The following is a 14,491-nucleotide window of genomic DNA, read 5'->3' as shown; positions in this document are numbered from 1 at the left end:
AGCGCCATCTAGTGGACTCAGAAAATAAAGACACTGGTTCAGAAAGCTTCATTTGGCCATCCCGACCAACAGGGTGATGCAGTGTGATCTGGAATCCCCCTGAAGAGGTTCAACTCAAAATATTCATTTAAAAATGATTTTATTGAACGGTCTTCCAGAGTCTATGATCACAACTCAGTCCATGGCAACGGTCTGTTATACTTAGCAACGGTCTATTACACAGAACACAGAAATTGGCGGCGTTGCAGTCAACAACACTTCACCGGCTGTGTCCCGAAAAAATGGCGAGTAACTAAAACTAGTAACGTTACTCTATATAAGTTAATACGAGCATATGAATGTTGAAATGACTGAAAATGACTCTCGCTGCATTGGCCGTGAATATCATGAATGAAGCTTAACGCTTAAGAGTAAATTAGTCAACTCTGTGTTCTTTTGGGCTCTAAACTGTCGCCATCTTTTAAAGCAGGGGTCTTCAACAGGGGGTCCGCGACCCCTAGGGGGTCCGCGGAGGTACTGCATGGGGGTCGCGAAAGTTTTGGTTGATTAGACTTTTTTTTTTATATCCCCCCCCCCTGCAATTTTTTCCACTAATTGAAATGTCTTTAAATACACATTAACATGAATTCAACACTGTAGTAAACAGATAAATGGAGGCAGAAGATGTCTTTCACTCATCAATGCACACATGGCACTATAGGACCAGTTTGATATAACACAATTTTATACAATATATATAATTAGGGGGTCCCCGCTCCATCTCGCCATCAGTTTGGGGGTCCTTGGCCTGGAAAACGTTGAAGACCCCTGTTTTAAAGCATCTCCCAATATTTTCTTGTGTTTCACCTTGTCTCTGGTTATGCAACCGTTTAGAAAGAGGGTGGGTAGAATGAATCCATCTCCAGTGATCCCACTTGTTTGTTTGATGCTTCCATGGCTGTGGCTATAGCTGTAGCACGCTGAGTTTGCATTTTTTACAGCATATCTGGCAACCCACTGTCAAAATAGGCTGTTGATAACACAAAATGATATTCTGTCATGAAACAAAAATATTAAAGGAAAAAATACTGGCTTAAGCATCGTTGTCAGAAAACATACTATTTCAACTTAGCATGTTTCCTGAATATCTGGTGACCTATTTGTGGTCATTTTTTTGAATTCAATTCAATTTTATTTATAGTATCAATTCATGACAACAGTTATCTCGAGACACTTAACACATAGAGTAGGTCTAAACCATACTCTATAATTTACAAGGACCCAACAATTCTTGTAGTTCCCTCCAGAGCAAGCAAACAGTGTGACAGTGGCGAGGAAAAACTTCCTTTTAGAGAAAAGAAAAGAAACCTTGGACAGACCCAGACTCTTGGTAGGCGGAGTCTGACGGACGGTTGGGGTTGAATGAAGAGTGGAAATAACAGTCACAAAAAAATAGTAGTTTGTAGTAGTTCATGGCATAGCAGGTCACTGTGCTGTAATTAAATACAGTAAATATATTACATATTGCACCTTTAAATGTCCCACGAGATATTAGCTGCAGTGACATGACTTTTTATTTTTACAATTATTTTTATTATCATTATTATTTCTATTATTATATTAAACTTTAAAGCCACATATCATTACTACATATACAAGATAAGGTATTTTTGTATGAACATCTGCATTTTCACTTAAAGGACAATTCTGGCAGAAAATAAACCTAGGGGTTAATAACATATGTGTACCGAGTCGATTGTTCTCTGGGATTTGTTTTCCTGCTAATCGAACGCCAAACCGGTGGTTAGCTGCTAACGCTAGCTTTCAGGACAGGGTAAATTGCTATTGTATACCACTAACACGGCTCAGAATAGCACCACCTTCAAACAGTAGCATAATGAGGGTGCCTACATGTAAACCGAAGCATTGAGAACTCTGTTAGTGTACAGACAGTTTATCAAAAAGATTATACAGATTAGACAGTAGCATTCATGTTTACACGTGGGCGCCATCTTGGAAAACAGGCATGACCAGTAAAACGACAAAAGCTATGTTCGGTGGCTAGCGTTAGCAGCTAACTACCGCTTTGCGGTAGCTTGTTTCAAGCTAGAGAAAAATTGACTCGGTACACATATGTTATTAACCCCTAAGTAGCAAGTAGGCCTACCCTGTATCATAAATACATGGCTTAAAATCATTTGAAAATTCAGCAACAAAATTAGGACTTTAACTGTGGCTAGACTTCTTGCCTCAATACACACATTGGGAGGCGCGTCTTGTTTGTCCCAATATGGCGATACATGTACAGTAGGTCTATCTATTATTTATATCAGTGGTTGTCAACCTTTTCGAGGCTCTGTGGATTTTTGACTTTTTCTCTCCCCCTTCAGACCCATTTCTGTGTTCCAGGACTTGACATGAAACTCTGAATATGACACATGACATCTACCACACACACACACAGTAATGTAAAAAACATATTCCCCAAACTAGAATATGTTGTTTCATTTTTTTCTTCTCACCAATAACTTTATTAACTCGCGACATCCTTGTGGGTCCCGACCCTCAGGTTGAGAACCACTGATCTATGTGGTGAAGCCATGACCCGCCCTACTCTGCCTCTGATTGGCTAGTACTCGTTGCATTCGTTGGTTGGATTGGTTAGATTAAGGCAGAGTGAGATTGGTTAGGGTTAAGAGCCGTGAGTAAGTGATCCAGAGTACGCCAATCAGAGGCAGAGTAGGGCGGGACATGCCTTCGCCATCCTATGAAATAAAAAATCGCTTCCCAGTGGCAAACGTGTTTTCCTTTTCCGTCGGCAAGTTAACAGGACTTAAATAGGCTATAAGAACAAACATCTTGTTTACATTACTCTTTATTACACTAACCGCATTTTGTAATGTGCGATACACGAGCTCCGTATACTCTCTAACGTGCGATGCGGTGAAGCCATTTTAATAGATGGTAAAAGGCGCTGACAGCTCAGGATCCTCATCTTATCATCACGTCTCGTTTAACCGGCATCTGTAGTTAGCGGTACGTTGGACACGTCTGTGGTTGGAAACGCTAGCTACCTGTGCTAATTTATCAAGTGAGGTTATAGAGAAGAACCATTTCCCTCTCAGGTCAACTCCTCGATTGTTTTCGCGGTGAAAAGTCGAGTTTGTAAGCTAACCGGCTTCTGGTAGCTTTTCTTTTCTGTGCCGGGCAGGGCAGAAATGGAGGGACATGTGACGTGGTCGTGAGGGCTCGAGCTATAACTGGCTTTAAGTGCTCTTTTAAAGTTCTCAACCGGTTAAACTGTTGCAAGTAACGTAGAGTGTCAAACTATTCAGGAGGCGAATAGTCTCGTGATGCGCCAGCGGGGTTCGTTGATGCCCTCCTTGCTCAGTGATGTATTCTGCCAGTGCCAATCGGACGAAACTCACCGAGGCGTCGACCCGGGCGGCGGAGGCGGGCAAGCCGAAGACCCCTCCTCAGGTACCCCGTCTAAACCGGTCCCCCAGCAGCCCGTGGTTGGTGACTGGCACTCGGACCCCGGTCAATCGGCTCATCCGTGTGACATATGCGGAGGGCCTGAGCAGGAGCACAGACTTAAAGTGTTGTTCCAAGTCCTGGATGTGAACGGTGATGGAGGAATTTGTGTCAACGACCTGACAATTGGGCTGAAGAAATTAGGGGTACATCGGACTGAACATGAGCTCATGGTAAGTGGACATATTTGAGCTATATTATATGAGGTGTTTTTGTTTAATTTTTTTACTGTCTATATTTTTGACTTAGTGTTTCCATGTAACGTAAGATGAAATAAAAATAATTAATTTCCCAAATAGCAGTCAGCAGAGATAGAAAGGGACAATGACAAGACAATAAGGAAAACAACACAACAGCAGGGAAAGTGCCCAAACTGTAACCAACAATGCTACAAATGAACAAATCATCTACAATATAACAAAACGCAGTTGACATATTTTCGGCAAAATTAAAACCCCTTAGTGAATCAATTTTTTAATTTGTGTGTGTGTACATGTAAGTAACCCTAGACATCTAGAATTTTAATTGAAACTACGAATGGTAGCAAAATAAAAAGATCTTTTGGATCTATAGCTTTTATTTTAAGAACATAAGTGACCATAATTTAATCAACATCTGAAAACGAAATTTTAAATTTTGGGTGCAAATTTTGGGTGCATCGTCAGATTTAGGTTTTGATTGGGTTACTAGTCTTTTATTTTACGGGTATTCCTGCTGAAAGGCAGTGGGTTATGCATATCTGAATAAATACACGTCATGCAGCAATTTTAGTGACCACCAGTGTTGGGCAAGTTACTTCCAAAATGTAATACATTATATATTACAAGTTACTGTCATTTAAGAGTAATTAGTTACATTACAATATTACTGTCTCTGAATTGTAATGCGTTGCACTACTTTTGCATTACTTTGAGTTACTTTCACCAAAATAACAGTGGAATTTTGACTTGGCAGCTAGTTTGTTCATTTCACCACCGGATCAATAAAGTCTCCTTTTTATCCACTTTAATACATCATAGATTATTCATAATATTTTGTATAATTAAATGGATATGCAACGTAACTAAATATATTAAAAAAAAAAAAGTACAATAGGTAAGTAGGAAAAAATGAAAATGCTCATTTAAAAGTACTGGACAGTTGTACTGAAGTACGGCATTGTTGTAAAATGTTTGTTTAAAGCATTTGAATAATAAATTCATGTTGTTTAATTTAAAACAGTCTAAAAGAAATGGTCAATTATAGTGTGATTAAAACTCACTATTTACAGTACTTGATTTACACCTGATATGTGAAAAGGTACACAACCTTATTTAACAGTAATTTAGTTTTACTGCGACCCGTCACAGGAAGTGCTTTTATTTTGAAGTAGCCTACACGGAAGTTGTCTGTGACATACCCTTGCTAGCTTACTGAGATGTAGCCTACGTGAGACGCTAGAGGCGAAACATGTCCGTCATGCTTAGGTTGTTCACTGTCTAGTTTGTATGACTGGAACATATTGAACAGTAAAATGGTCACAGTAAAAGACACGCGTTTGTGGTCGTCATTCAAAGCCATTCCCACAGGCAGAGTTACTCTCTACGGCTGATAAACATTAATTCCCGACATGTTTCTACCTGTCAGCAGCTCGGACACACTGCTGTCCGCGCGGACGTACCGTTGTTTCGGTTTATCGGTTTGTGAGTTAACTCGTGGTATGTGTTGCAGGCGGGGCTGCGCCGCTGCAGTCAACAATTCTGATCAATTCGCCTCTTTTTACCATTTATTTTTCGGGCTCTTTTGAAACATTACGGTAGGAACGGGTTGCTGGGACAGTAGTTGTGGACCCGACCAGACGTGAACATGAACAAATGAGCCGTTCTCATTACGAAAATATCACTCGTTGTCTGACGAGTGCAACGTCGCGTCTCTACCACGGTCTCTGTACTGTAAACCACGGACACCGAATTTTTTTAGACTATTTAGTGACACTTAGGCTTAAATTAGTTGTAAAACTGTGCCCGACCTATTATAAATAACAAACAAGCTAACAACAAAGACACGAGAACAACATGGGAGTTTGGCAGTCGTGACTCGTGTCCAAATGTGATGAATGAGTAGTAATGTGTAGTGTAGTAGACTACCATGGGGGTGGCAGTAGCTCAGTCTGTAGGGAGTTGGGCTGGGAACCGGAGGGTCAGTTCAAGTCCCCGTACGGACCAAAGTACGGTGGTGGACTGGTAGCTGGAGAGGTGCCAGTTCACCTCCTGGGCGCTGCCAAGGTGCTCTTAAGCAAGGCACCAAACCCCAACTGCTCGGGGCGCCTTTCCATAGGCAGCCCCTCACTCTGTCATCTCTCCATTAGTGCATGTATATGGTCCTGTGTGTAATAACAAACAGATAATAACAACTGAGTGTAAATTGTAGTTTCCCCTTGTGGGATAAAGTTTAATGAAAAAATTTAAAAAATGAGAATGATCCACGTTAATCATAAAACACACTCAACTGGCATAGGCGTCGTACGTTTCACTCATCTCTGTATGAAAGCATCTCAAATCAACTTGAAGTCAGATTAATAACGGACTGATAGGCTACAAATATAACAGTGATAACTGCACACAAACAGTGCATTTGTAGCCAGTTGTGAGCAGGCATCGACACAGTCTTGGTTCCTGCAACGGCATCACAAGTTAATTCAATGGCAGTCCGGCATGAATTAAGTGTATTGAGCTCTATTTATACTTCAAACCAGCCTGTAAGTTAAACATAAGCTATATGAGGTGTTACACTCAGCTCGGAGACAGCTGTCTGCTGTGGCAAAATGTGATCCCCTCAGATTAATTTGAGAGGCCATACATCTATAGGCGATTAAAATAGAAATGTATTATAGTTCTGTAGGCTACGTAGATGTGTTAAGTTAAAAGCTACTGGTTCAACACAACATTATTTAATATTCATTATGCCTACTCATCCATCCAGATAAGACAAGTGCAGATATTGCACCGTGGGTCAAAGAGAAACATATTTTCAGTTGTTCTTCATGCCTGGCACATATTGTAAAATTGTAAATAAAGTTGGCTTTACTTGAAATGGCAGGAGTTTGATCTAGTGTGGGTTCAATAAAGTCAGTCTTATGTTATTGAATGTCTGAATATCTGCAATATAATTATTAGGAAACCCTACAATCTCAGATATCTACAATCCAATTGTTAATAGTTTAGTAATACTTAATTTCAGATATACATAAAGAAAAAAAAGAAATGTTGTCAACAGCCATAAAATAATCAATTTTCGCCACGTTTTTAGGTATAAAATGTTACATAAATTAGGCTATGAAAAATATCTGAGCAAACCCCTCTGGAAATGCAATCAGAAGTGAAAGTGGGAAGCTTTGCGTTACGTGCTACTGCAGTTGAGTTTTCTGACTCCGAGTATGAGAACCGCATTTCAATAAATTGGCCTTTACAGATCTAGATTACAAGATCCCACACATTCAACAAGACATTCCATGTAGCTACAGGGTTGTTTTAACGGTGAGGTGTTTGTCTGCGATCGCCTCAACTATCGAATACTGCAACAGTAAATAAAACTCACTTTTTTCCTGTGAAGAAATGTTTCGCGTGTTGGTGAATTCTTAAAAAAACAGACCACCACTAAATGTTGCGTTAAAATGCATTGTAACTCGCGTTACTGAGGTTGTAACGAGTATAATACTACCAAAATGTAAGTAGTAATGCGTTATATTACTGCGTTACAGCAAAAAAGAATACATTATTAACACTTTTGTACTGTGTTACTCCCAACGCTGGTGACCTCTCCTATAGGAACTGAGTAAGGGACTCTCCCCTGGGCTCGTTTGACAGACTGGACGCAGATCAGAGTTGTGGAAATCTGTGATGGGGTGATGAGGTTAGGACCCAAATGCGGAGAGAAGGAGGGAGGCAGGAGCAGGCAAACAAGGCTTTATTGCAGTCTTTAACAAAAAACAATCCACAAGAGACACCAAGTTCGAGGGAAAAGCCAAAATCCACAAACAGACAGGCAGAGGAGCAGGGGAAAATGCAAAAAAACAGGAAACTACACGGGGAAAAACTCACGGGAAGATCAGGAGGCGTCAACGCAGACATGTGGCACAGGCAGACTGAAAATACAACAATGATCCAACAAGAAGCAGAGGAAACACTGGGGTTAAATACAAGAGGTAATTAGGTAATGAGGAACAGGTGAGACATCAGGTGAATCACATTAGGGCGGGGCAGGGCAATCAGACAAACAAAGTAAAGCTAGACAAGACAAGACAAGACAGGAAGCCGACTTCACAATAAAACAGGAAGTGAAACACACAGACGCTTACCGGGGGACGGAACAGGACACAGCACACAGAACCTGGGAAAACACTGAGACATTCACAGGGAGGCAGAAACGGGAAAACAAACCCAACAAAAACCCCAAACCACAACAGAAATCCCTGCTTCTCTGGAAATTTCTCTCTTTGTTTGCTGATGATAGTCACGTAATCCTGGATAACGGTACCTTCGACATGCCGTTTGACATTGTGCCAAATGTCCAAACCACAGAGGTCCCAGGATTAACCCCTAATAACATTTCACGGTTCAAGCTCCTCAGTAGTTTCTACACAACTTGAAACTGTCTGGTGTACTGTATCTCAAAATAATCTATTCTCTATCATTGGACCGAACTTTTATTTAAGCAGATTTTTCACAACACTGACTATATACTAGGAATATACACCTGCTCATTAATATATTTGCAGTTCCTTTTAACAGTAAATGATAAACTTCAGTCAATGTAAAAAGCCTGCAAGTTAATAGGGTTCTGTCACTGTTTGACTAAACACTAGAATGGGCAAGATGTTCGAGCTTAGAGGAAAGCCACAGGTAGAGAAGTAACAGCTTTGTACAGCCTTGGTCTCGCCGTAAACCTTTTAACACACACTCGTTGAATCTTAAAGTATGGGCTACAGCAGCGCTAAATATTGTAGGGCCTGCCTCACCTTTTCAGCAAAAAAAGAGGCCTAAAGACAGCATGGATCTATGGATCCATCCTGGCTTGTATGATAGGTGGTAATAAGATGGTGTGGGGAATGTTTTACTCAAGGATTGGCTTTGTGACTTTGTTTGGGCAGCAAGAGACAGAGCTTTACAAGGCGACTGTATAATACCAAAACAATATTAAATGCGCATGAATTATTGATTGGAGATCACAAATACTGTATGTAAGTCATGATCGGCTGTATAATGCCAAAAACAATATCAAAAGAGCATGAATGAGTAATTAAGGAGCACAAATTAGTAAATAGAAAGCCCAAAGGACTAAATAAAACTTTATGTGAGACATGAATAGTAGGGGTGGAAAGATGCATCATGAATCGGTTAAAAATCAATATGTGTAACAATTCCTGTAACAATTCCAACCAGTTGAGATTTTTTAAAAAAATTAATTGCGATGCCAATTTTAAACAGCCCAGCAGGTTATTAGAGCCTGGACGATAATGTATTTTTAAGGCTGATACCGATACAAATATTTGGTTATTTAAAAATCTGACATATCGGCCGATATATATAGTTTAAAAAAAAATTTAAAAATCCGGAAATGCAAAAAAAACCAACCAGATTCCCCTTTATTTGTAGTAGTTAGTTGTAGTTATTTATGAGTTCTCACTAAAATAATATGATAATAATTTGTTTTATTGACACAACGGAACAGAGGAACATCAAAACATATTATAGTTCTGATAAACAAAATGCATAAAAATACAAACTTAAGATATGAAACTTGTCCTTTGAACAAAAACACAAAAATATTCAGTGTTGCCAACAGGGACGTTGTAGAGCGTCCTCTGGTGGACAAACTAGGCAATGTCAACACTCAGAACATGATTGATCGTCCGTTTTTTTTTAAACTTTGAAATATTAATTTATCAAAATCATATATTTGTCATTCTAAATGATTCTGATGAACGAATATTTTTATCGGTCTGGCTCTACAGGTAATGTTAGCCGGCTGTTAGTAGCTGGCTTAAACACGATTAAAAAGCTGACAGCTAAACAGTGGAAAGTGTGACTGTATTCCAGCACCAGGACGTACAACATGTTGTAAAATACCCTTCTGCCATCTAGTGTTGCTGACCTAGCAATAAACAAGCCTTTTTTTTTTACCCCGGTCTGGACGACAACGACTCAGCTAAAGCATGGTAGCCCAGCTTAACAAACATTGGCTACTGTAAACGCTAATCAATATCTGCAACGCAACAAGTCCCTCCCAACTCGTTGCCTTCGTGGTTTGATTGGTTAGGTTTGGGCATTAGGAGTGAGATTGGTTAGGGAAAGAATACCAGGGTCGGCCAATCAGAGGCAACGTAGGATCGGACATGTCTTGACAATCAAATTCCGTTAACAGAGCTTATGGTGTCGGCGACCCCGGCTAGATGAGCGGAGACTAGTTTTTCGACTGAGAATACACTCCCGAGAGGGTTTTCTTTCCGGGTGTGGCTCTTAGCAGCCCCGGGCTGAGTCAGCTAATTTAACAGCTGTACAGCTAACTGAATTCACTAGCTAATGGCAGCTAAGTACAGTTAATGGTTACTTTAGTAAGCTGCTGTAATACAGTTTTTGCAACAAGAAACGTTAGCCTAAAGCTAATGCTATCTGTTCAAAATTCATTAAATCCCCTCGGTACTGCATTTACTTTTGTAAACTGGTCTTAAAACTTTGAAGGCATCTTAATGACAAGTCCAAATGGTTCCACTTTACCTGACGTTGTGGATAATATTTATGACATCGTCATATAAGCATTCAATAATGAAATCAAACTTCATGACAGGTTGAAATTGTTTTACTTTACTTGAAGACAAGGAAATAAACATGACACAATTCTAATGCTCTCATGACAGGCAATGTAAAAAAACAACCTCTTAATGATATTGTAATGTAATATTAGCACATAAAGCTAAATAGTTTATTAAAGTTTGATAATTGGGCCTGTCTTGACATATTTATGACTTACAGTATGCTAAACTAAAATGCTTGTTAACCTTAGTAATTCAACTTAAACAGCTAATGCAAGTCCAAAGTGCCTGCAAGCTTTTCCTGACTATACGGTAATTTCTGTGGGACGGAAAGCCACATAGTTATGACACAATCAATTAGCCTATTTTTACAACGGCTGCTACAGAGCCATAACGTGAGACACAAGGTAATACATGTTATACATTCTTGTGTTTCTTTAGAAAAAAACAATGGGCAAATAGAGTCTTTAAACACTACAGATGTAAAGTTATTCGCTGTCAAAGTGACGCCAAAATGAATGGCAGTCAATGGGATGCTAATGGCAAGGGATGGCTTGTTGAACTCCCCATAGGAGGTACGCTTTCCTTTGCTCGCTTACCCCCCCCTTGCTTCAAAGCAGCAGTCCACAATCAAATGGCTGACGTCAATAATGCTACCTCCATGGTTGAGAATGACAGCGGAGCTCGGTTCTCGGGTGGATACGGTTGCCTGCTGACGGTGTAATGTACTAATGACTCAGGGGGATTGCAGGAGGATAATGCGGGAGAGAGTAGGAAGGCATCACTCAGCAGAATTTTGCTGCTGCGAGGGAAGCATAGAAGGGGAAACCCTGCTCTCTTCACCCCACCTCTCTTCCACTCTGGCTGACGATTGAAGGCATAAATTCATTTTCGTGCTGCTATCCTGTCCTGCACTGGCTGAGTGGCTCGTTCATGGCTTGAAAGTCGAACCTGCTAGTATGGGCTGCCGTGATTGGTCCGCCTCAGCTGCAGTGATGATGCAGCGTTCTGGAGGTTCTACATTTCTCTGGATGCTGGTACTAAGTGGCAAATCCTGACCGGCTTCTGCTGCTGCTGCTGCTCCTGCAATCATTTAAATTATTCTTAACATAAGTTACTTACAGGATGAAATTCTAGGTTTGATAAATGGCGAACCAATCATGCCTCAGAAGTTAAATGAGTTAAGAGCATTTTTATCCTGCTGCTTTTGTTTGTTGTCTGTGGACCTGAACCTGGACGTCTTTTTAACCGAGTGATTTAAATGAGAAAGAGATCCAGTAAGAAGATGAGACACTGAGCTGGAGCAGCGTAGTGGAAGAAAGTGGAGGAAGCCCTCCTTACAGTCCCGCATTGTTCAGCTTTTTCTACACTTGTTCTGCTAGTTTAACTCTTTGTTTCAGCCAACAGACACAGTTAAGTGTCCTTGTTGCGTTTGATGAAAGGCTGTTCACCCAGACACAGTAAGCCCCAGTTTGAGGATGATGCAGAGCATGCTGACTTTCCTGTGCCAGACTCTTTTTGGCAGGACGCATTGTGAGCCTGCTGAAACTCAATTTCCAGGGGAGAAAGAGACTGAGGCTGCTGGGAACTGCACAGATCTCCAAGCTGGTCTCCAGGAAAAGACGGCACACTCCTCTAACAGTACAACAACCAGCAGCAGCAGCAGCAGTAGTGTTACTCCAAAAAAGACCACAGTATTACTCATGGTGGCACCACCTACGGATCTTCAACAGGTAGGATAAAGCAGGTGGCTGGACCCCTGACCACCATCAGGTCAGAGTTTTTAAATGATTCTGTAGTGTGGATGGGTTGGCACAGAATTTGGTGCTCTTGCTAACCTGTATTTACCCACTCTTGGCTCACTGAGCTAAAGGTACTACTTACTCAGACGCCTACATTTGGAAGCTGTCAACTACGTCCACACTATTTTCTCTTACGTCAACAGAATTTCGTCAGTTCATTGGAGCAGTCAACACAAAGCTGATAATGTGCAGTTGCTCGCAGTGTGTTTGATGTCCTATAATTTAGTGTGCTACAAAATGGAAAATACATTTGCTTCCATCTTATCTAGTCCCTTAATGTGAGTAGTTTTTTTTTTTTTTACTTTGGTCAAGGCACAATTTAAGGAATTGAAAATATTGTTCACCTTTCTTTATGTGGCATTAAAAACCGTTTTGATTTGATTGAGGAGTAAGCATGAGATCATTTGACACTTTTAGAGATAAAGGTCACTGAAACAAACACTGGAACACTGAGTGTTGAGATGTAACGGATGTGAGTAAATCATTTATTTTACACTTGTAAGATTCTGAGAAAAGGAACGGTGCCATGTAACTGCTTAAGCTATATTCACCCATGGTCTGTTCACCAACAGCAGAGAACCAAGTCAGTGTTACTGCTTAATGTTTCTATTGAATTGTGTGAAGAGATTTCTCTCTTCACTTTTAAGATGGCTCAAGAGATGACACGGGACAACCAAGCTACTTTGTACAAAGGGCAACCTGCTAGGCTGAACACCCAAAAGAGAGTCGCGCCGAGGCAGTTCCTTGCTTCTTTATTTATAGGTTGATACAAACAATAATAGTGTGTGAGTGTGTAATCATCATGTGGTTGGGTTATAGGTTGATACAAACAGCATAGTGTGTGTGTGTGTGTGTGTGTGTGTGTGTGATTGGGCCTCCGTCCTTGGTTAGTGAGATACATGTTTCAATAAGAGAACGTGAGATACATGTTTCAACAAAAAGAACATTCTGTGAAATGCTTGCATAAGCTTTTATGAGTGCAGAGTGTGACAATCACCCATATATCGCTACACAGCCAAGCAGTTGAATATAGTACATTGAATATATCTTATAACAAATTGTCAAGCGAATTTTAAGCTGACTTTTAAAATGTGGCCTGGCCTATAGCTAAGGTACCCAGTGGTAGCCATCCACCGATACAGTTTATGGATTCACTGTGCCACATTTTAACATTAAAACATGATGTATAAATCTATAAAAGATGCCAACAATATTTATTTTAAAAGCTTAGTATTGTAAGCACAATAAAAGGGTATGTGTATAGGCTTTAGGCTGCCCTATAAGTTATTGTAGGCCCTGTTTAATATCTGCGCTGTCTCTTTTTTAGCTAAGAGGTTCTTGGCGTAATACATGTTAAAGACATAATTCTTTAAGTTTTTTTTTTTAAAGTTTTTTATCATGTGTATTTCACATTTCTGCAACAAATCTCCAATGTACAGCATCACAGCATGTAAAGCTATTGGTAATGTCCAATGCCTGTCCCTAGAAGGGCTTTTAACCAGTAATTAAAACAACATTAAAACATTACCATAATTAAAATATAAAAAGCACATAAACAGTTTAGTCACAAATGGACTTGTCTGCGACCATGACATAGCACAGTTCCACTATTGCATTTGCATTACAATGCTGTGATAACTAAAGTATGAAAAACTTCTTCTATAATCCTTTAGGTAGTTTGTAGTGTAATGTTCATCAAACAGTGGCCTTTGGACTGGTCTCCATCCAGTGGTGCACATGGTGGATTTTCTTTTTCTTTTTTTTTTTCTTGCATGCTCAGTTAGTTTTGCCTTCTAGCTACCAGAGCAAATCATTTGGCAAAGTATTGCTCAGGTACGTTCTGTGAGAAACGGGTTGCAATTTCCTGCCAGTGAGTGTATATGCATGCTCCAGCGAACTCCAATTCCTTGTAGAAATCTTTCCATTTGGCGTGGCAGACTATGTTGGCCAAAAGCACCGCGAGCTGTGTAAGATTACTTATATCCCGATATGATGGGTGTAAAGTGGTCCAAACTGCAGGCTGAGTCAACAGTGCACAGATGGCAGGAGATGGTGGAAGCGTCCACACTCTGACCTTCTGCTTGTCACATTATTCCGTTCACAAAGCTGCATGGCTTTCTTTGATAACAGCGGTGAATACATTCTTTTTTTTTATTATACTTTATTAATCCCACAAGGGGAAACTACACTTTTCACTCTGTTGTTATTACACACATTACACACAGGCCTGAATTACACACACATGCTCAGGACCTACACATGTACTAATGGAGAGATGTCAGAGTGGGGGGGCTGCCCATTGAAAGGCGCCCCGAGCAGTTGGGGGTTTGGTGCCTTGCTCAAAAGCACCTTGGCAGTGCCCAGGAGGTGAACTGGCACCTCTCCA

The 14,491-nt window shown here is 40.4% G+C and overlaps 1 protein-coding gene across 3 annotated transcripts in view; it reads left to right on the top strand.

Annotated features, from left to right (window-relative positions):
* The first annotated feature begins 2,712 nt into the window (after positions 1-2,712).
* slc25a25b (solute carrier family 25 member 25b) overlaps positions 2,713-14,491 on the top strand; it is a 24,155-nt gene continuing 12,376 nt past the window's right edge. Inside the window, exon 1 of one of the 3 annotated variants that reach the window (XM_032539787.1) lies at positions 2,713-3,686. In XM_032539787.1, coding sequence (XP_032395678.1) covers positions 3,333-3,686 — 354 coding nt within the window. In that variant the 5' untranslated portion in view covers positions 2,713-3,332. Of the gene's footprint in view, positions 3,687-11,394; positions 12,037-14,491 lie in introns of those variants that run through there. The other 2 variants (XM_032539784.1, XM_032539785.1) reach the window with 2 other exon arrangements.

The sequence above is a fragment of the Etheostoma spectabile genome, chromosome 16 (genome assembly GCF_008692095.1).
Source record: "Etheostoma spectabile isolate EspeVRDwgs_2016 chromosome 16, UIUC_Espe_1.0, whole genome shotgun sequence".
NCBI lineage: Eukaryota > Metazoa > Chordata > Actinopteri > Perciformes > Percidae > Etheostoma > Etheostoma spectabile.
This window is presented reverse-complemented; position numbering and strand designations above follow the sequence as displayed.